Genomic DNA, 22,495 nt, shown 5'->3' on the forward strand with positions numbered 1-22,495 from the left:
GCTACGAAGCCAAAAGGATAGAGAGGTAGCAGATGCTTTTTGACCTCTCCTCTGTCCAGAATAAACGACAAACAGGGAAGAAGTTTGTCGAAAATCTTTAGTTGCCTGTAAATAAAATTTCAGGGCACGGACTACATCTAGATTGTGCAGAAGTCGTTCCTTCTTTGAAGAAGGGTTAGGACACAATGATGGAACAACAATCTCTTGATTGATATTCTTGTTAGTGACTACCTTAGGTAAGAACCCAGGTTTAGTACGCAGAACTACCTTATCTGAATGAAAAATCAGATACGGAGAATCACAATGTAAGGCTGATAACTCAGAGACTCTACGAGCCGACGAAATAGCCATTAAAAACAGAACTTTCCAAGATAACAGCTTGATATCAATGGAATGAAGGGGTTCAAACGGAACACCCTGTAAAACGTTAAGAACTAAGTTTAATCACCACAGTCCTCTCACACATCCTATCTATTAGTTGGGTGCAAGAGAATGACTGGGTGTGACGTAGAGGGGAGGAGCTATATAGCAGCTCTGCTTGGGTGATCCTCTTGCACTTCCTGTTGGGGAGGAGTTAATATCCCATAAGTAATGATGACCCGTGGACTGACTACACTTAACAGGAGAAATATGGATTTTAGAAATCAAATTAGCATTCCAAGATTGAAATCACAAAGTTCTTCTAGCTAAAATAGCTAAAGACATAGATTAAACCTCATTTGCGAAATATTTTAATAAAATGACAACACAAATTAAATTATTAGCATGTTAATCAAGTTAAAGGATCAGACAACACACTGGACTTGCATAATCAACAAATGCAAGATAACAAGACAATGCAATAGCACTTAATCTGAACTTCAAAAAAGTAGAAGATTTTGTCCTTTTAACAATGCTAAAACAAATCATAAACTGATACTTGATCTTAAAGTATCCAACCAGAAAGATGCAGCAATTGCAACATCAGCCAAATAAATTACAGGTCTAAGAAAAGTACCTGAAAATAATTTTCCTTAAACAGGATACGACCATCTGAAGGAAAAAAATAAATACTATTTGCTATAAGAATAATAGTATATTTAGCAGGAGTAGAGATAGCCCCATTAACTTGGGGAATCTTTCCTCAAAACTGAAAACTAACTGCCGGCAAAGAATACAATTTAAAAACCGAAAGAAGGACTAAAAGAAAATTCTCAGCCTATTCCATTCCCTAGTATCAGGAACTGGAGAAAAACCTCTGAAGAAAGCACAGAAGATAAACAAGCAGAATTTAAATGTAAGCTAGTCTTTAAAATCAAAAGAACTAGATATTTCAATATCCAAAATAATCAACACCTTTTGAACAAGGAACAAATGTACTCTATTAAAGAATAAAAAAGTAGATTTGTTAGTGTCAATATCTGATGAAGAAAAATTCTGAATGAGAAAAAAAACACCATCAGAGAAGGATAATTCATTATGTCGTTGGTCATTTGAAACTTCATTAACTAAAAGAAGTTTGAAAAAGACCTAGAAATTTTATTAGAAGGCGGGACGTCAGACAAAGCCTTTAAAATAGAATCAGAAAAATATTCTTATAAATTTCTAAGTATATCTTGTACATAAGATATAAAAATAATAGTAATATATAAAGGATAAATACTAATGAATTCTGCATGTAAAAGTTTATCATGATAACTTATTACAAACCATAGCTAAACATAAACATTCATAACATTAAAATAAATGAACTTAGCTTTGGTAGGACTGATATCAGTCAACAGGAATCCCTCAGCATCTCTTGAAACAGGAACAGTGTTTTGAATTTCTTGCAATATGTAATAGAAAAAACAACAACATATAAAGCAAAATTATCAAATTACTTAAATGACAGTTTCAGGAATGGGAAAAAATGCAAAATAAACAAGCCTCTAGCAACCAGAAGCAACAAAAAAGTGAGACTTAAATAATGTGACGCTAAGAACAACGCCCATATTTTTTGGCGCCAAGTATGACGCCACATCCTCTGACGTCAAAACAGACGCCCACATTTTTTGGCGCAAAAAAACGACTGAATACACATGCGTCACAAAAAAATGACGTAACTACAAACAACTTCCGGCGTCAACTACGACGCCAGAAATGACAAAATTTTGCACCAAAAAAGTTTGTGCCAAGAATGACGCAATAAAATGAAGCATTTTCTGCCCCCGCGAGCCTAACAGCCCGCAGGGAAAAATAGTCAATTGAAAATTTTCAAGGTAAGAAAAAAATATTTATTCATATGCATTATCCCAAATAATGAAACTGACAGTCTGAATGAAGGAATACTGATTATCCTGAATCATGGCAAATATAAGTTTAAAGACATATATTTAGAACTTTACATATAAAGTGCCCAACCATAGCTTAGAGTGTCACAAAAAATAAGACTTACTTACCCCAGGACACTCATCTACATATAGTAGATAGCCAAACCAGTACTGAAACGAGAATCAGTAGAGGTAATGGTATATAAGAGTATATCGTCGATCTGAAAAGGGAGGTAGGAGAAGAAATCTCTACGACCGATAACAGAGAACCTATGAAATAGATCCCCTAGAGGAAGACCATTGTATTCAAATAGGCAATACTCTCTTCACATCCCTCTGACATTCACTGCACTCTGAGAGGAAAACCGGGCTTCAGCCTGCTGCGAAGCGCATATCAATGTAGAATCTAGCACAAACTTACTTCACCACCTCCATGGGAGGCAAAGTTTGTAAAACTGAATTGTGGGTGTGGTGAGGGGTGTATTTATGGCATTTTAAGGTTTGGGAAACTTTGCCCCTCCTGGTAGGAATGTATATCCCATACGTCACTAGCTCATGGACTCTTGCTAATTACATGAAAGAAATGATCTTTTGGAGGCAGGGAAAAATGCTGACACAGAAGTTATCAGTTTGTAAAACTTCTAATCTGCCCAGAGACATAAGCAGATAGCAAGAGAAAATTGAGCCAATAGGAGGAAGCAGAGCTATTCACTGTAATGATCCCAGGCTCAGAGCAGGCCCAAACCAAGTGATTAAAAGTAAAAACCAGTAAAACAGTTCAAACAAAAAAATAACCTCTCACATAAGCTCCCCTATGTTGCCACCCCAACTGCTGTGTTTCTGAAGGGACCACTGACTGCTCTGATCAGTCAGGTCTCTTAAAAGGGCCATGCTCCAATTTTTTTAAAACAGAGTAAAAAAAAGACTAAAATTGCTGCTGGAGGGTTGATAAGGGTCCCAGTCCTCAAAGAGTATCCCCTAATAAAGGACTTTATTGTGAGAAATTACCTCACAAAGTGTGTCTGCAGGTAGGCAGGCTAGTTCCCCATCCTATATTATAAAAGGCCAGGTATGTTTGTCCGATGCAGTCATGCACAGTAGAGACTGCAGCGCGAGAGAAACATACCTGTCCGGCGATCAGTGACAAGACTGTGCGAGAAAGGGGGTGAGGCCTTAACGATCAGTGGAGCATGTTAGTGCGATACAGACAAGTTTGTGGCGTGGGAGGGTTAGGAGGGAGGGGGGAGAGCGGTCCATTGCTGGAGGTGGGCGGGAGCGGGTAGGACAGCTACACTGCAGAAAAAAAAAAAAGTTGAAAGCGGCAGGGAGGGGGGATGAGGGAGACGGGGATCAAAGGTTTTTGGAGGGAGAGGTGATTTTTTAAGAATAGTCTATGCTATACTTGACTAAAACAAGTACCTACCGATAGCTTATGGGCTGTATGAATGCTGTAGCCACTTACCTGACTAAAGCCCCCCTCCATTGAGCTTACCAGCATGATTTACATTGCTGTATCCAGTAGATAGTCCGTCCAGTGCTTGTACATGTAAAGCAGAGGATCAGAGAGGAAATACCTGTATTCCCCAAGGGGAAGCTAAGGGACATGTCTCTGCGACGCCTGAGGGTAGTTATGGCTGAAATCCCATAGGGAGATACTGCGCACATAAGGTATTCCTATGCCCGTCTCATTCAGTGTGCGGAAATCTCCTGATCTCTTCTTACTGAATTAATCTACAGCAGAGGTTAAGAGAGTCTCATTGGTTTGTGTTTCCATGAAATCCATTTATTTTAATCAAATAGCTGGAGCACCTCAATCTTTAGCCTTTCCTCCAGGGAGGCTGAGATTACAGTGAGGAAAGGTGGGAAGGGATTAAAGCTCTTGTGTGGGCTTTTAGCCTCCTCCTAGTGGTGGGAACAGAGCCGTATTTATGCAGAGGCCAACAAGTCCGGTGCCTATTGCGGCAGATTTGAGGGGGCGGCACTGGCACTATGTTGGCAAGTTTGGCACTGTTAATTGTTATATTAAAATTGATAATAAAAAAATAAAAAAAATCGCCATTCTGCGGTCATGTGACCCGGCTTTTGGCGACGTCACGTGACGTTTTACTACTTCCGCCCCGGCACCCGCCTCACATGCTGCACTGGAGGGACTTTGAGCAACACACACACGTGCACACACGTGATGAGATCACTGAACAGCAGCCACGCAGCAGGCAGTCTCCCCATGACCCCAGCAGCAGCGCGCGGTACCCGGCCGGGCCGTAAGTAACAGTGAATCAGTGACTGAGTGACAGACAGATGAGAGATCATGTGACCACGTACTCACTGTGAGACTACACGCAGCAGAGCAGACAGAGCCGCCTTGGAGGAGAGAAACGTAGTAGCGGACATAGCTGCCTGAGTCTCGTAGAACCTGTGAGTGAGTGACAGACGGTGACGACTCACGACGCACTGACTGCCTGAACTTTAATTGAAGGTACTATTTTTGTAATTGGTTTCCATGGTGGAGGTGGGGTGAGTGAGTGAGACAGCCGGGTGGGTCATTGCACCGCTTTTGTGGGCTTCAGACCAGTCACTGGGCTATCATTCATGGATGGCAGAGAGAGATGGCTAATATGTACAGCAGTACAGCTACTACAGTCAAACTATACTACTAGTTACTTTTACAATGTACATTACAGTACACAGTGGAGTGCACTTAGTTACTCTTAGTTACTACTACTACTACTTAGTTTGTCTTCTTTGAATTTGTAAAAAATGTGAGCCTGGGGCGGGCAGTGGGCACTCCTGTTGGTGAGTGAGAGTGTGGTGGTGAGATTTTAATTTTGACCATCATGGAAGGGGCGCAGGCCAGGGCAGAATCCGGACACACATCCATGTGACATGGTAGCCCTAAACGTTGTTTGCTGGTGAAGGTGATGTGTTTATATATAGACTTGTAGCTAGCAGTTGATGACATTGAGCAGCATCTCATACAAATTTGCACCGCAAGACCACTTGAGTGCTGGATTTCTTTGGGTCTTATGAGATCTATTATCTATATGAATGAATCCATACAGAAAATGTTCTTTATGCAATGTGCATATAAAGGCTTATTTGACAAACAAAATAAAAATAAAATAAGTGAACAGAATTGTTTGTGCATGTAAAAACATCAACGTTAATGCTGTTTAAGTTGATATTGAAACTAACAGGAAATTTATGGTTGTGCAAATGTATTCTACTAGGCTGGCTGGCTGTGATAAGGCGGTTCCCACAGTTCTATGAGTGGACAATGATACAACTGAACAAGTATAATAAACTTTCTTTACCTGAGAAGTAGTCCCCATAAAGTGGCGCTTTAGCTTTACTATAAATTTGTTTCCCTTAGTTTGCTCCCAATTACTTGTTATACCCACTGCAGAGAATTACATGATGTAATTTAATGTATGTGAAATTGTTCATTCTTGTTTTTTTTTTTTTTGTATTTTGAGTAGTTGGTTTTGCTCATTGAAACCATCAACCTATTTTTCTCAAAGATATAAAGATATGCTCATGTTATCTATACATTAAGCAAGCCAAATAATTATTGAAATGCTGATTTAGTTTGTGGGAGTTCAGTGAGCAAAACAGCTATTTCAGATACAACAATCTCTCTCCAACCACCCCACTGAAAGACTGCTTTATGATAGTACAGATTAATGGTTACATAGCTATTTTCATATTTTCAGTATAAGTTGTGGTTTTTACAGGCAAACATCAGCTATTTCAAATGAAAAATAAAGTTAAACAAGCTGTTTAATACATTTCAGCAAGTAACAGTGATCATTAGGAAATAGGAACAAATTAAAGGGGAGATAATTGTACACCACAATGTCCCTTTGTGCTAAAATGCGCTACCCATGTAATTTTAAAATGCAGCAGCAAAAAAAAAAAAAAAAAGGCACAACTCCCTCTATGTGCCTAGGGCAGCACAAAACAAACATACGCCCCTGGGTGGGAAGTATATCCCACATCTTATGGAATTCCTATGGACGCTTAGCATACAAAAGAAACCTTATTTAAGAAAAAAGAAAAATTAAATAAATTTAGTAACTCCGTACAAGCTTCTTCTTTGTATAAAAAGGACCTACCTCCAGCATCACCACCACATGCCTGCTGCTGCTCAAACTTAGCTTTAAGGTCTTGCTGAGAACGCAGGAAATGAGTTTGTTTGGGAGCAGACTGTGGAAGTTTCACCCATTCTTCTTCTAACTCTTTAAGCTTGGGGGAAAAAAAAATAAAGTTAGTCAAATTGAATTTTATCTGTACAAATTAGATAAAGTGTTCCTAAAAGAATGAAAATAGAGCATATACAATCTTTTGCTTACTATTAATTTCTCAATTAAAGGGACATTAAACCTAAAAAAAATTTTTTAATGATTCAGATAGAGAATACAATTTTATACAACATCCCAATTTACTTCTGTTATCTAATATGCTTCATTCTTTAGATATCCTTTGTTGAATTAATAGCAATGCACATGGGTCAGCCAATCACACGAGGCATCTATGTGTAGCCTCCAATCAGCAGCTACTGAGCCTATCTAGATATGCTTTTCAGCAAAGGATATCAAAAGAATTAAGCAAATTAGATAATAGAAGTAAATTACAAAGTTGTTTAAATGTGGGTTTTATGTCCCTTTAAATCAATGTAAACCCTATGGTGCATAATGCATCCCCCAATGTGTGGTGCTTATCTGCTCACTTGCACAGGGTTAATGTTTTGTAACGGAGGCCTCAGGGCATCTCGGATCCAGCGGTATATCTCCACAGCGAAGAGTTTGGCTTCATCTCGGACAGCCTTTTCTCGAGACTCAAATAATTTTGGCAACACTTTAATAATTGGCTTCAAGGACATTATCTTAGATCCAAACTCACTGAGGAATAAAAAAGGGGAATAGACTAAATATTGTGACTATGTGAAGAAAGACCAATTCCTCCACAGACATTAAACTTACCTCAGTGCTCGCCTCAAGGTTTCTACAGAAGCCACCACAATCTTTGGGTTCTTGTTATCCAGACCCTTTAGCAACTCTTCTTGCACGGCTTCAGCTTTCTCTATCTCTATATACATCAAACAAATATCTGCACCCAGTTCTTTAGCTCTGGCTTTTGGCTGGTTAAACACCTTATTAACAACTCCTGAGACCACTTCACCGGTTGTTCTAATAAAAAATAAAAATATATATATATTATATATATATATAAAAATAATAATATAATAATAATAATAATATATACATACACACAGGTGTATGTTGATAGTTTATTTTTATCAATTAAAATACAAAGGCCCAGATTACGAGTTTTGCGTTAGAGGCTATGCGGTGCTAACAAGCAGTTTTCACTCAACGCTCACTTACATGCAGCGCTGGTATTATGAGTTTTTACAAACCCGTCGTTAAAAGACAAGAAGTGAGCGTCGAGCAAAATTTTGCTCATTACCGCACTCCAATACCAGCGCTGCTTAAGTCAGCGGTGAGCTGGTCGTACGTGCTCATGCACGATTTCCTCATAGGAATCAACGAGGAGAGCCGGCTTAAAAAAAGTCTAACACCTGCAAAAAAGCAGCGTAAAACTCCTTAACGCAGCCCCATTGATTCCTATGGGGAAATAAAATTTATGTCTACACCTAACACCCTAACATGAACCCCGAGTCTAAACACTCCTAATCTTACACTTATTAACCCCTAATCTGCCGCCCCGTCATCTGCATTATATTATTAACCCCTAATCTGCCGATCTGGACACCGCCGCCACCTACATTATGCCTATGAACCCCTAATCTGCTGTCCCCAACATCGCCGAACCCTACATTATATTTATTAACCCCTAATCTGCCGTCCCCGATATCGCCGACACCTAAAATATAATTATTAAACCCTAATCTGCCGCTCAGGACACCGCCGCCACCTACATTATACTTATGAACCCCTAATCTGCTGCCCCCAACATCGCCGAACCCTACATTATATTTATTAACCCCTACTCTGCTGCCCCCAATGTCGCTGCCACCTACCTACACTTATTAACCCCTAATCTGCCGTCCCCAACGTCGCCGCCACTATAATAAACATATTAACCCCTAAACCGCCGCACTCCTGCCTCGCAAACATTAGTTAAATATTATTAACCCCTAATCTGCCGGCCCTAACATCCCCACCACCTACCTACATTTAATAACCCCTAATCTGCCGCACCCAACGTCGCCGCCACTATATTAAAGTTATTAACCCCTAAACCTAACACCCCCTAACTTAAATATAATTAAAATAAATCAAAATAAATATATCTATCATTTAACTAAATTATTCCTATTTAAAACTAAATACTTCCCTATAAAATAAACCCTAAGCTAGCTACAATATAACTAATAGTTACATTGTAGGTAGTTTAGGGTTTATTTTTATTTTACAGGCAAGTTTGTATTTATTTTAACTAGGTAGAATAGTTATTAAATAGTTATTAACTATTTAATAACTACCTAGTTAAAATAAAGACAAATTTACCTGTAAAATAAAACCTAACCTAAGTTACACTAACACCTAACACTACACTATAATTAAATAAATTAACTAAAATAAATACAATTACCTACATTAAATTAAATTAGCTAAAGTACAAAAAAAAACACACTAAATTACTGAAAATAATAAACAAATTACAGAAATTTAAACTAATTACACCTAATCTAATAGCCCTATTAAAATGAAAAAAAATAAAAAATAAAAAAAACCCTAGCCTAAACTAAACTACCAATAGCCCTTAAAAGGGCATTTTGCGGGGCATTGCCCCAAAGTAATCAGCTCTTTTACCTAAAAAAAAATACAAACAACCCCCCCAACAGTAAAACCCACCACCCACACAACCAACCCCCCCAAATAAAATACTAGCTAAAAAAACATAAGCTCCCCATTGCCCTGAAAAGGGCATTTGGATGGGCATTGCCCTTAAAAGGGCAGTTAGCTCTTTTGCAAGCCCAAACCACTAATCTAAAAAATAAACCCACCCAATACACCCTTAATAAAACCTAACACTAACCCCCTGAAGATCGACTTACCGGGAGACGTCTTCATCCACTTGGGCGAAGTGGTCCTCCAGACGGGCAGAAGTCTTCATCCAAGCCGGACAGAAGTGGTCCTCCAGACGGCATCTTCTATCTTCATCCATCCGGCGCGGAGCAGCTCCATCTTCAAGACATCCAACGCGGAGCATCCTCTTCTTCCGACGACTAAAACAGAATGAAGGTACCTTTAAGTGACGTCATCCAAGATGGCATTTCTTAGATTCCGATTGGCTGATAGAATTCTATCAGCCAATCGGAATTAAGGTAGAAAAAATCCTATTGGCTGATGCAATCATTCTATTGGCTGTTCCAATTGGCTGATAGAATTCTATCAGCCAATCGGAATTAAGGTAGAAAAAAATCCTATTGGCTGATGCAATCATTCTATTGGCTGTTCCAATTGGCTGATAGAATTCTATCAGCCAATCGGAATCTAAGGGACGCCATCTTGGATGACGTCACTTAAAGGTACCTTCATTCTGTTTTAGTCGTCGGAAGAAGAGGATGCTCCGCGTCGGATGTCTTGAAGATGGAGCCGCTCCGCGCCGGATGGATGAAGATAGAAGATGCCGTCTGGATGAAGACTTCTGCCCGGCTTGGATGAAGACTTCTGCCCGTCTGGAGGACAACTTCGTGCGGCTTGGATGAAGACGATCTTCAGGGGGTTAGTGTTTTTTTTAAACGGTGTATTGGGTGGGTTTATTTTTTAGATTAGGGGTCTGGGCTTGCAAAAGAGCTAACTGCCCTTTTAAGGGCAATGCCCATCCAAATGCCCTTTTAAGGGCAATGGGGAGCTTAGTTTTTTTTTAGCTAGTATTTTATTTGGGGGGTTGGTTGTGTGGGTGGTGGGTTTTACTGTTGGGGGGGTTGTTTGTATTTTTTTTTACAGGTAAAAGAGCTGATTACTTTGGGGCAAAGCCCTGCAAAAGGCCCTTTTAAGGGCTATTGGTAGTTTAGTTTAGGCTAGGTTTTTTTTTATTGGGGGGGGGGCTTTTTTATTTTAATAGGGCTATTAGATTAGATGTAATTAGTTTAAATTTCTGTAATTTGTTTATTATTTTTGTAATTTAGTGTTTGTTTTTGTACTTTAGCTAATTTAATTTAGGCAATTGTATTTAATTTAGTTAATTATAGTGTAGTGTTCGGCGTTACTGTAACTTAGGTTAGGTTTTATTTTACAGGTAAATGTGTCTTTATTTTAACTAGGTAGTTATTAAATAGTTAATAACTATTTACTAACTAGTCTACCTAGTTAAAACAGAATTTATGCTTACCTGATAAATTACTTTCTCCAACGGTGTGTCCGGTCCACGGCGTCATCCTTACTTGTGGGGATATTCTCTTCCCCAACAGGAAATGGCAAAGAGTCCCAGCAAAGCTGGTCACATGATCCCTCCTAGGCTCCGCCCACCCCAGTCATTCGACCGACGGACAGGAGGAAATATATATAGGAGAAACCATATGATACCGTGGTGACTGTAGTTAGAGAAAATAATTCATCAGACCTGATTAAAAAACCAGGGCGGGCCGTGGACCGGACACACCGTTGGAGAAAGTAATTTATCAGGTAAGCATAAATTCTGTTTTCTCCAACATTGGTGTGTCCGGTCCACGGCGTCATCCTTACTTGTGGGAACCAATACCAAAGCTTTAGGACACGGATGAAGGGAGGGAGCAAATAAGGTCACCTAAATGGAAGGCACCACGGCTTGCAAAACCTCTCTCCCAAAAATAGCCTCCGAAGAAGCAAAAGTATCAAATTTGTAAAATTTGGCAAAAGTGTGCAGTGAAGACCAAGTCGCTGCCTTACATATCTGGTCAACAGAAGCCTCGTTCTTGAAGGCCCATGTGGAAGCCACAGCCCTAGTGGAGTGAGCTGTGATTCTTTCAGGAGGCTGCCGTCCGGCAGTCTCATAAGCCAATCGGATAATGCTTTTAAGCCAAAAGGAAAGAGAGGTAGAAGTCGCTTTTTGACCTCTCCTTTTACCAGAATAAACAACAAACAAGGAAGATGTTTGTCTGAAATCTTTAGTAGCCTCTAAATAGAATTTTAGAGCACGGACTACGTCCAAATTGTGTAACAAACGTTCCTTCTTTGAAACTGGATTCGGACACAAAGAAGGTACAACTATCTCCTGGTTAATATTTTTGTTGGAAACAACTTTCGGAAGAAAACCAGGCTTAGTACGCAAAACCACCTTATCTGCATGGAACACCAGATAGGGCGGAGAACACTGCAGAGCAGATAACTCTGAAACTCTTCTAGCAGAAGAAATTGCAACCAAAAACAAAACTTTCCAAGATAATAACTTAATATCTACGGAATGTAAGGGTTCAAACGGAACCCCTTGAAGAACTGAAAGAACTAGATTTAGACTCCAGGGAGGAGTCAAAGGTCTGTAAACAGGCTTGATCCTAACCAGAGCCTGAACAAATGCTTGAACATCTGGCACAGCTGCCAGTCTTTTGTGAAGTAAAACAGATAAAGCAGAGATCTGTCCCTTCAGAGAACTTGCAGATAATCCTTTCTCCAAACCTTCTTGTAGAAAGGATAGAATCTTAGGAATTTTTATCTTGTTCCATGGGAATCCTTTAGATTCACACCAACAGATATATTTTTTCCATATTTTATGGTAAATTTTTCTAGTTACAGGCTTTCTAGCCTGAATCAGAGCATCTATTACAGAATCTGAAAACCCACGCTTTGATAAAATCAAGCGTTCAATCTCCAAGCCGTCAGTTGGAGGGAAACCAGATTCGGATGTTCGAATGGACCCTGAACAAGAAGGTCCTGTCTCAAAGGTAGCTTCCATGGTGAAGCCGATGACATATTGACCAGGTCTGCATACCAAGTCCTGCGTGGCCACGCAGGAGCTATCAAGATCACTGAGGCCCTCTCCTGATTGATCCTGGCTACCAGTCTGGGGATGAGAGGAAACGGTGGGAATACATAAGCTAGGTTGAAGGTCCAAGGTGCTACTAGTGCATCTACTAGGGTCGCCTTGGGATCCCTGGATCTGGACCCGTAGCAAGGAACCTTGAAGTTCTGACGAGACGCCATCAGATCGATGTCTGGAATGCCCCATAATTGAGTTATTTGGGCAAAGATTTCCGGATGGAGTTCCCACTCCCCCGGATGGAATGTCTGACGACTCAGAAAATCTGCTTCCCAATTTTCCACTCCTGGGATGTGGATCGCAGACAAGTGGCAGGAGTGATCCTCCGCCCATTGAATTATCTTGGTCACTTCTTTCATCGCCAGGGAAGTCCTTGTTCCCCCCTGATGATTGATATATGCAACGGTCGTCATGTTGTCTGACTGAAACCTTATGAATTTGGCCTTTGCTAGTTGAGGCCAAGCTCTGAGAGCATTGAATATCGCTCTCAGTTCCAGAATGTTTATCGGGAGAAGAGACTCTTCCCGAGATCATAGACCCTGAGCTTTCAGGGATTCCCAGACCGCGCCCCAGCCCACTAGGCTGGCGTCGGTCGTGACAATGACCCACTCTGGTCTGCGGAAGCTCATTCCCTGTGACAGATTGTCCAGGGTCAGCCACCAACGGAGTGAATCTCTGGTCTTTTGATCTACTTGAATCGTCGGAGACAAGTCTGTATAATCCCCATTCCACTGTCTGAGCATGCACAGTTGTAATGGTCTTAGATGAATTCGTGCAAAAGGAACTATGTCCATTGTTGCAACCATCAATCCTATTACTTCCATGCACTGCGCTATGGAAGGACGAGGAACAGAATGAAGTACTTGACAAGAGCTTAGAAGTTTTGATTTTCTGACCTCTGTCAGAAAAATCCTCATTTCTAAGGAATCTATTATTGTTCCCAAGAAGGGAACTCTTGTTGACGGGGACAGAGAACTTTTTTCTTTCTTCACCTTCCATCCGTGAGATCTGAGAAAGGCTAGGACGATGTCCATATGAGCCTTTGCTTTTGACAGGGACGACGCTTGAATCAGGATGTCGTCCAAGTAAGGTACTACTGCAATGCCCCTTGGTCTTAGAACCGCTAGAAGGGACCCTAGTACCTTTGTGAAAATCCTTGGAGCAGTGGCTAATCCAAATGGAAGTGCCACAAACTGGTAATGCTTGTCCAGAAAAGCGAACCTTAGGAACTGATGATGTTCCTTGTGGATAGGAATATGTAGGTACGCATCCTTTAAATCCACGGTAGTCATAAATTGATTTTCCTGGATAGTAGGTAGGATCGTTCGAATAGTTTCCATTTTGAACAATGGTACCTTGAGAAATTTGTTTAGGATCTTTAGATCCAAAATTGGTCTGAATGTTCCCTCTTTTTTGGGAACTATGAACAGATTGGAATAAAATCCCATTCCTTGTTCTCTTATTGGAACTGGATGTATCACTCCCATCTTTAACAGGTCTTCTACACAATGTAAGAATGCCTGTCTCTTTATTTGGTTTGAAGATAATTGAGACCTGTGGAACCTTCCCCTTGGGGGTATAGTTCCTTCAATTCCAGGAGATAACCTTGAGAAACTATTTCTAGCGCCCAAGGATCCTGAACATCTCTTGCCCAAGCCTGAGCAAAGAGAGAAAGTCTGCCCCCCACTAGATCCGGTCCAGGATCGGGGGCTATCCCTTCATGCTGTTTTGGTAGCAGTGGTAGGCTTCTTGGCCTGCTTACCCTTGTTCCAGCCTTGCATTGGTTTCCAGGCTGGTTTGGGTTGTGAAGTATTACCCTCTTGCTTAGAGGATACAGAATTAGAGACTGGTCCGTTTCTGCGAAAGGGACGAAAATTAGGCTTATTATTAGCCTTAAAAGACCTATCCTGTGGGAGGGCGTGGCCCTTTCCCCCAGTGATGTCTGAAATAATCTCTTTCAAATCAGGTCCAAATAATGTTTTACCTTTGAAAGGAATGTTAAGCAATTTTGTCTTGGAAGACACATCCGCTGACCAAGACTTTAGTCAAAGCACTCTGCGCGCCACGACAGCAAACCCTGAATTTTTCGCCGCTAATCTAGCTAATTGCAAAGCGGCATCTAAAACAAAAGAGTTAGCCAATTTAAGTGCTTGAACTCTGTCCATAACCTCCTCATACGAAGATTCTTTACTGAGCGATTTTTCTAGTTCCTCGAACCAGAAACACGCTGCCGTAGTGACAGGAACAATGCATGAAATTGGTTGTAGAAGGTAACCTTGCTGTACAAAAATCTTTTTAAGCAAACCCTCTAATTTCTTATCCATAGGATCTTTGAAAGCACAACTATCTTCGATAGGAATAGTAGTGCGTTTGTTTAGAGTAGAAACCGCCCCCTCGACCTTGGGGACTGTCTGCCATAAGTCCTTTCTGGGGTCGACTATAGGAAATAATTTCTTAAATATAGGGGGGGGGACAAAAGGTATGCCGGGCCTTTCCCACTCTTTATTTACTATGTCCGACACCCGCTTGGGTATAGAAAAAGCGTCGGGGGGCACCGGAACCTCTAGGAACTTCTTACATAATTTCTCTGGAATGACCAAATTGTCACAATCATCCAGAGTAGATAACACCTCCTTAAGCAGTGCGCGGAGATGTTCTAATTTAAATTTAAATGTCACAACATCAGGTTCAGCTTGATGAGAAATTTTTCCTGAATCTGAAATTTCTCCATCAGACAAAACCTCCCTCATGGCCCCTTGAGATTGGTGTGAGGGTATGTCAGAACAGTTATCATCAGCGTCCTCTTGCTCTTCAGTGTTTAAAACAGAGCAATCGCGCTTTCTCTGATAAGTAGGCATTTTGGATAAAAGATTTGCTATGGAGTTATCCATTACAGCCGTTAATTGTTGCATGGTAATAAGTATTGGCGCACTAGATGTACTAGGGGCCTCCTGTGTGGGCATAACTGGTGTAGACACAGTAGGGGATGATGTAGTATCATGTTTACTCCCCTCATTTGAGGAATCATCTTGGGCAATATCATCATCTGTGGCATTACTGTCCTTACTTTGTTTGGACGATATGGCACAATTATCACATAAATTTAAATGGGGAGACACATTGGCTTTCATACATATAGAACATAGCTTATCTGATGGTACAGACATGTTAAACAGGCTTAAACTTGTCAACAAAGCACAAAAAACGTTTTAAAATAAAACCGTTACTGTCACTTTAAATTTCAAACTGAAAACACTTTATTACTGAATATGTGAAAAAGTATGAAGGAATTGTTCAAAATTCACCAACATTTCACCACAGTGTCTTAAAGCATTAAAAGTATTGCACACCAAATTTCAGAGCTTTAACCCTTAAATTAACGGAACCGGAGCCGTTTTTACATTTAACCCCTATACAGTCCCAGAATGAGGCTCTGTCTATAACTAGAAAGGCCCCCATCTGAAAAAGGTGTCCAACACAGTGCCTGCCATTTTTCTAAATGTTCCCCAAGATTATAATACCAATAATTAGTTAGAATCTGCATAATATGCCTAGTAAAGCAATTGTTTTAGCCCAGAAAAATCCAAAAAACTCTTAACCATCTCCGTGGAGATGTTGCCTGTGCAACGGCAAAGAGAATGACTGGGGTGGGCGGAGCCTAGGAGGGATCATGTGACCAGCTTTGCTGGGACTCTTTGCCATTTCCTGTTGGGGAAGAGAATATCCCCACAAGTAAGGATGACGCCGTGGACCGGACACACCAATGTTGGAGAAAATAAATACAAACTTGCCTGTAAAATAAAAAAAAATCCTAACATAGCTACAATGTAACTATTAGTTATATTGTAGCTATTTTAGGGTTTATTTTACAGGTAAGTACCGTAATTAGTTTTAAATAGGAATAATTTAGTTATTGATAGGAATATTTATTTCGATTTATTTTAATTATATTTAAGTTAGGGTTAGATTTAGGGATTAATACATTTAGTATAGTGGCGGCGACGTTGGGGGCGGCAGATTAGGGGTTAATAAATGTAGGTAGGTGGCGGCGATGTTAGGGCTGACAGATTAGGGGTTAATATTTAACTAATGTTTGCGAGGCAGGAGTGCGGCGGTTTAGGGGTTAATATGTTTATTATAGTGGTGGCAACGTTGGGGGCGGCAGATTAGGGTTAATAAGTGTAGGTAGTAGGTGGCGGCGGCATTGGGGGCGGCAGAGTAGGGGTTAATAAATATAATGTAGGTGTCGGCAATGTTGGGGGCAGCAGATTAGGGTTTAATAAGTATAATGTAGGTGGTGGCGGTGTCCGGAGCGGCAGATTAGGGGTTAAAATTTTTATTTTAATATGTGTGATGCAGGAGGGCCTCGGTTTAGGGGTTAATAGGTAGTTTATGGGTGTTAATGTACTTTCTAGCACTTTAGTTATGAGTTTTATGCTACGGCGTTGTACCATAACTCATAACTACTGACTTTTAAATGCGTTAGGACTCTTCACAGGGTAGGGTGTACCTCTCACTTTTTGGCCTCCCAGGACAGACTCGTAATACCGGCGCTATGGAAGTCCCATAGAAAAGACTTTACAAAGTTTACGCAAGTCGTTTTGCGGCAAGGCCAAAGAAGTGTGCGGTCACCCTAAACCTTCAAGACTCGTAATACCAGTGGCCGTAAAAAAGCAGCGTTAGGAGCTCTTAACGCTGCTTTTTTACCCTAACGCACAACTTGTAATCTAGCCGTATGTGAGTAAGGAGAAGAAAAATCTAAATCCACCATTTGCCTTCAATTCAGCATCATTGGAGGATGACCTATCCATCATTTCTGACGTCAGAAATGGCTTGCGACGACCGGAGGAAGCTGGAGCTGCTGTCAAGTTTAAAAGGCAAGTATTTTTTCACAACAGGAGTGAAATGTAAATTTTTATGAATTAAAGTGCCCCTGTTTTTAATCGAATTTTCAAAAAAAACGGGCACTTTATCATCAAAATTTACATTCACTTTAAGAAATTGAGCCCAAGTTACTTCTAGAACAGGGGTAGACAAATCTGTTTAAAATTTAGGAGCCAGACAATTGTTTAGGAGCAGTGGTATTTCTATATAGATATATGGAGAATAACCCAAAAAGTTAGGAGCCAGGGGTAAAATTCTAGGAGTCAGTGGCATACTGGATTTGTCAAGCCCTGTTCTAGAATACCAAAAACAAAAATACACACCTCAAACATTTTTTCGGTCAACATTATACGTACTTTCCTGCAACATGTGCATTTTCTACAAAGACAAGAGCAGCTTCCAAGCCTTTCAATTGGGCAACAGCATTGGATTCCGTAACAAACTTCTTGATCAGACCCAGATATTTAGACCATTCAGGGCTTTTCTCATCTAGTTTCTGGAAGAGCTTCATAGCTTCCTCATACCCATTTAGCCTTGCTTTCCATACCTAAAAAGAGATCAAAATCATTAACAGCACACATATAAGCTATATAGCTATGTCTCACTGAGGCAAGAAACCAGCTACACAAGTTGTTAAGGTTTAAAATGTAAAATTACGTATTTAACCATAAAAAGTTATTTTTCCTTAGATCTGGGTTAAGCAGTTCTTCCCTAATAAACACTTTGTTGAGCACACTACTGGAGATATAGGCATCCCTAGTTTTCTAGGGAAGTACAAATAAGTTGACAAAACAGAATGCACCCTTAAGAACAATATTTAACAGCAAGAATATGCATTGTAATACCAGATCTAGAAAAAAACTTTTAAGGTTTGTTTGAAAACAGTTTATAAATGCCTATCAAACACAGCCACAGATACTAAGAAATTAATAAAATACTAACCACAGAAAATGAATACAACATTGCTATGGAATAAATTGTACTGGGGCAGATAAGGGTTTTCTTTTACTTTAAATAAAAAATAAAATGCTCTGTGTTTTATGTAAAACAATATTTCAATAATAAAATCTGTGTTTAACCCATGCAGAGAGCGAGCCAAAATCAAGTGTGAATCCACAATCACCAGCTAGGCACAGCAATTATACTGAGATATCTAGTTATGCTTTTAAAGCAAAAGGATACAAAGAGAACATACAATTAAACTTAACTGCATGCTCTATTTGAGCCATAAAAGTTTAAATTTTGACCTCATCTCCTCTTAAATATTGGTTTGGTCACATTTAGGTGTAAGAGTTTTAGATGAGAATTAGTATTAATGGTTTAAGCACCCATACTACAGTACATTATTAGTATTCCTTTAGACTTAAACAGTAATAGACTGTAGATGGCGAGCATCAGACTTTTTTACTGGCAAATTCATCTTCATGCATTACAGCAGTTACTAGCAAGCCTAAAACTTGGTGTTTTATAAGCTATTTAGATACCCTCAAAACAAAATGTATGCTTACCTGATAAATTAATTTCTTTCATGGTGGTGAGATTCCATGAGCCGTGCCATACGGGATTAAGTTCCTCTCTACCAGGTGACAGGCAAAAATTACCCAAAAAAACAACAACAAGAGCTTTAATTGCTCCCACCTCCTGATTACCCTCAGTCTACCGTAAAGCCAAGAAAGGAGAAAAGAGCAGGAAGAACAAAGCAGGGTAAATGAGGTGCATACTAGAACTGTCTGCTTCGGAAGCTTCTCATGGACTCTCACCACCATGAAATAAAATTAATTATCAGTTAATCATAAATGTTTCTTTTCTCTCATGAGGTGGTGAGAGTACACAAGCCTTGACATATGGGATCTAATACACAAGCTGTGGAGTCCATGATACCATCAAAAAATGGTGGTAAATAAAAAACAACAACTCATAGACAGGCACATTACTGAGCAGACACTGCAGCCTGGAGTACCTCCATGCCAAACACAGCCTCAAAAGAGGCAAAAACATTTTTGTAAAAGTATGAAGAAAAGACCAAGTAGCAACTTTGCAAATCTGTTCAATAGTGGCCTCATGTTTGAAAGCCCAAGAAGTGGATACAAATCTAGTAGAGTGAGCAGTAAAACACGGTGGAGAAGACGTCTCACAAAGTAGGCTTTGTGAATCAACCGTTTCAACCAGGAGGATAAAGTAACAAGTAGTAGCCTTTTGACCTCTATGCTCGCCTGAAAAATGTATAAATAAAGAAAAAAACATAATTTATGCTTACCTGATAAATTTATTTCTCTTGTAGTGTATCCAGTCCACGGATCATCCATTACTTGTGGTATATTCTCCTTCCCAACAGGAAGTTGCAAGAGGATCACCCACAGCAGAGCTGCTATATAGCTCCTCCCCTCACTGCCATATCCAGTCATTCGACCGAAACAAGCCGAGAAAGGAGAAACCATAGGGTGCAGTGGTGACTGTAGTTTAATTAAAAATTTAGACCTGCCTTAAAAGGACAGGGCGGGCCGTGGACTGGATACACTACAAGAGAAATAAATTTATCAGGTAAGCATAAATTATGTTTTCTCTTGTTAAGTGTATCCAGTCCACGGATCATCCATTACTTGTGGGATACCAATACCAAAGCTAAAGTACACGGATGATGGGAGGGACAAGGCAGGAACTTAAACGGAAGGAACCACTGCCTCTAGAACCTGTCTCCCAAAAACAGCCTCCGAAGAAGCAAAAGTATCAAATTTGTAAAATTTTGAAAAGGTATGAAGCGAAGACCAAGTCGCAGCCTTGCAAATCTGTTCAACAGAAGCCTCATTTTTAAAGGCCCAGGTGGAAGCCACAGCTCTAGTAGAATGAGCTGTAATCCTTTCAGGGGGCTGCTGTCCAGCAGTCTCATAGGCTAAACGGATTATACTCCGAAGCCAAAAAGAGAGGTTGCTGAGGCCTTTTGACCTCTCCTCTGTCCAGAGTAAACAACAAACAGGTTAGATGTTTGACGAAAATCTTTAGTAGCTTGTAAGTAAAACTTCAAGGCACGGACTACGTCTAGATTATGCAAAAGACGTTCCTTCTTTGAAGAAGGATTAGGACACAATGATGGAACAACAATCTCTTGATTGATATTCTTGTTAGAAACCACCTTGGGTAAAAACCCAGGTTTTGTACGCAGAACTACTTTATCTGAATGAAAGATCAGATAAGGAGAATCACAATGTAAGGCAGATAACTCAGATTCTTCGAGCAGAGGAAATAGCCATCAGAAACAGAACTTTCCATGATAGAAGTTTGATATCAATAGAATGAAGGGGTTCAAACGGAACCCCTTGAAGAACTTTAAGAACCAAGTTTAAGCTCCATGGAGGAGCAACAGGTTTAAACACAGGCTTAATTCTAACTAAAGCCTGACAAAATGCTTGAACGTCTGGAACTTCTGCCAGACGCTTGTGTAAAAGAATAGACAGAGCAGAAATCTGTCCCTTTAAAGAACTAGCTGATAATCCTTTGTCCAAACCCTCTTGGAGAAAGGACAATATCCTAGGAATCCTAACCCTACTCCATGAGTAATTCTTGGATTCACACCAATGAAGATATTTACGCCATATCTTGTGGTAAATTTTCCTGGTGACAGGCTTCCGTGCCTGTATTAAGGTATCAATGACTGACTCGGAGAAGCCACGCTTTGATAGGATCAAGCGTTCAATCTCCATGCAGTCAGTCTCAGAGAAATTAGATTCGGATGATTGAAAGGACCTTGTATTAGAAGGTCTTGTCTCAGAGGCAGAGTCCATGGTGGAAAGGATGACATGTCCACTAGGTCTGCATACCAGGTCCTGCGTGACCATGCAGGCGCTATCAAGATCACCGATGCTCTCTCCTGTTTGATTTTGGCAATCAGTCGAGGGAGCAGAGGAAACGGTGGAAACACATAAGCCAGGTTGAAGAACCAAGGAGCTGCTAGAGCATCTATCAGCGTCGCTTCTGGGTCCCTGGACCTGGATCCGTAACAAGGAAGCTTGGCGTTCTGGCGAGACGCCATGAGATCCAGTTCTGGTTTGCCCCAACGATGGACCAGTTGAGCAAACACCTCCGGATGGAGTACCCACTCCCCTGGATGAAAAGTCTGACAACTTAGAAAATCCGCCTCCCAGTTCTCTACGCCCGGGATATGGATCGCTGACAGGTGGCAAGAGTGAGACTCTGCCCAGCGAATTATCTTGGAAACTTCTGACATCGCTAGGGAACTCCTGGTTCCCCCTTGATGGTTGATGTAAGTCACAGTCGTGATGTTGTCCGACTGAAATCTGATGAACCTCAGTGTTGCTGGATGGATCACTCCCATTACAAGGTCTTGCACGCAGCGTAGGAATGCCTCTTTCTTTATCTGGTTTGCAGATAATCTTGAAAGATGAAATCTCCCTTGTGGGGGAGAAGCTTTGAAGTCCAGAAGATATCCCTGAGATATGATCTCCAACGCCCAGGGATCCTGAACATCTCTTGCCCACGCCTGGGCGAAGAGAGAAAGTCTGCCCCCTACTAGATCCGTTGCCGGATAGGGGGCCGTTCCTTCCTGCTGTCTTGGAGGCAGCAGCAGGCTTTCTGGCCTGCTTGCCCTTGTTCCAGGACTGGTTAGGTTTCCAGGCCTGCTTGGATTGAGCAAAAGTTCCCTCTTGTTTTGAAGCAGAGGAAGTTGATGCTGCACCTGCCTTGAAATTTCGAAAGGCACGAAAATTAGACTGTTTGGCCTTTGATTTGGCCCTGTCCTGAGGAAGGGTATGACCCTTACCTCCAGTAATATCAGCAACAATTTCTTTCAAACCAGGCCCGAATAAGGTCTGCCCCTTGAAAGGAATGTTGAGTAGTTTAGACTTTGAAGTCACGTCAGCTGACCAGGATTTAAGCCAAAGCGCCCTACGCGCCTGGATGGCGAATCCGGAATTCTTAGCCGTTAGTTTAGTCAAATGAACAATGGCATCAGAAACAAATGAGTTAGCTAGCTTAAGTGTTCTAAGCTTGTCAATGATTTCAGTCAATGGAGCTGTATGGATGGCCTCTTCCAGGGCCTCAGACCAGAACGCCGCCTCAGCAGTGACAGGCGCAATGCATGCAAGGGGCTGTAAGATAAAACCTTGTTGAATAAACATTTTCTTAAGGTAACCCTCTAATTTTTTATCCATTGGATCTGAAAAAGCACAACTGTCCTCAACCGGGATAGTGGTACGCTTTGCTAAAATAGAAACTGCTCCCTCCACCTTAGGGACTGTCTGCCATAAGTCCCGTGTAGTGGCGTCTATTGGAAACATTTTTCTAAATATAGGAGGTGGGGAAAAAGGCACACCAGGTCTATC

At 40.8% G+C, this 22,495-nt stretch overlaps 1 protein-coding gene across 1 annotated transcript in view; it reads right to left on the reverse strand.

Moving 5' to 3' along the window:
* Window positions 1-22,495, reverse strand: part of CKAP5 (cytoskeleton associated protein 5) — a 397,759-nt gene that overhangs the window by 272,516 nt on the left and 102,748 nt on the right. Inside the window, exons 3-6 of the mRNA XM_053689307.1 lie at window positions 17,516-17,706; window positions 7,271-7,477; window positions 7,018-7,189; window positions 6,404-6,533 (exon numbers count right to left, since the gene is read on the reverse strand). Of these exons, the coding sequence (XP_053545282.1) occupies window positions 6,404-6,533; window positions 7,018-7,189; window positions 7,271-7,477; window positions 17,516-17,706 (700 nt within the window). The remainder of the gene's footprint in view (window positions 1-6,403; window positions 6,534-7,017; window positions 7,190-7,270; window positions 7,478-17,515; window positions 17,707-22,495) is intronic.

Source organism: Bombina bombina, chromosome 7 (assembly GCF_027579735.1).
Source record: "Bombina bombina isolate aBomBom1 chromosome 7, aBomBom1.pri, whole genome shotgun sequence".
NCBI classification, from domain to species: Eukaryota; Metazoa; Chordata; class Amphibia; order Anura; family Bombinatoridae; genus Bombina; species Bombina bombina.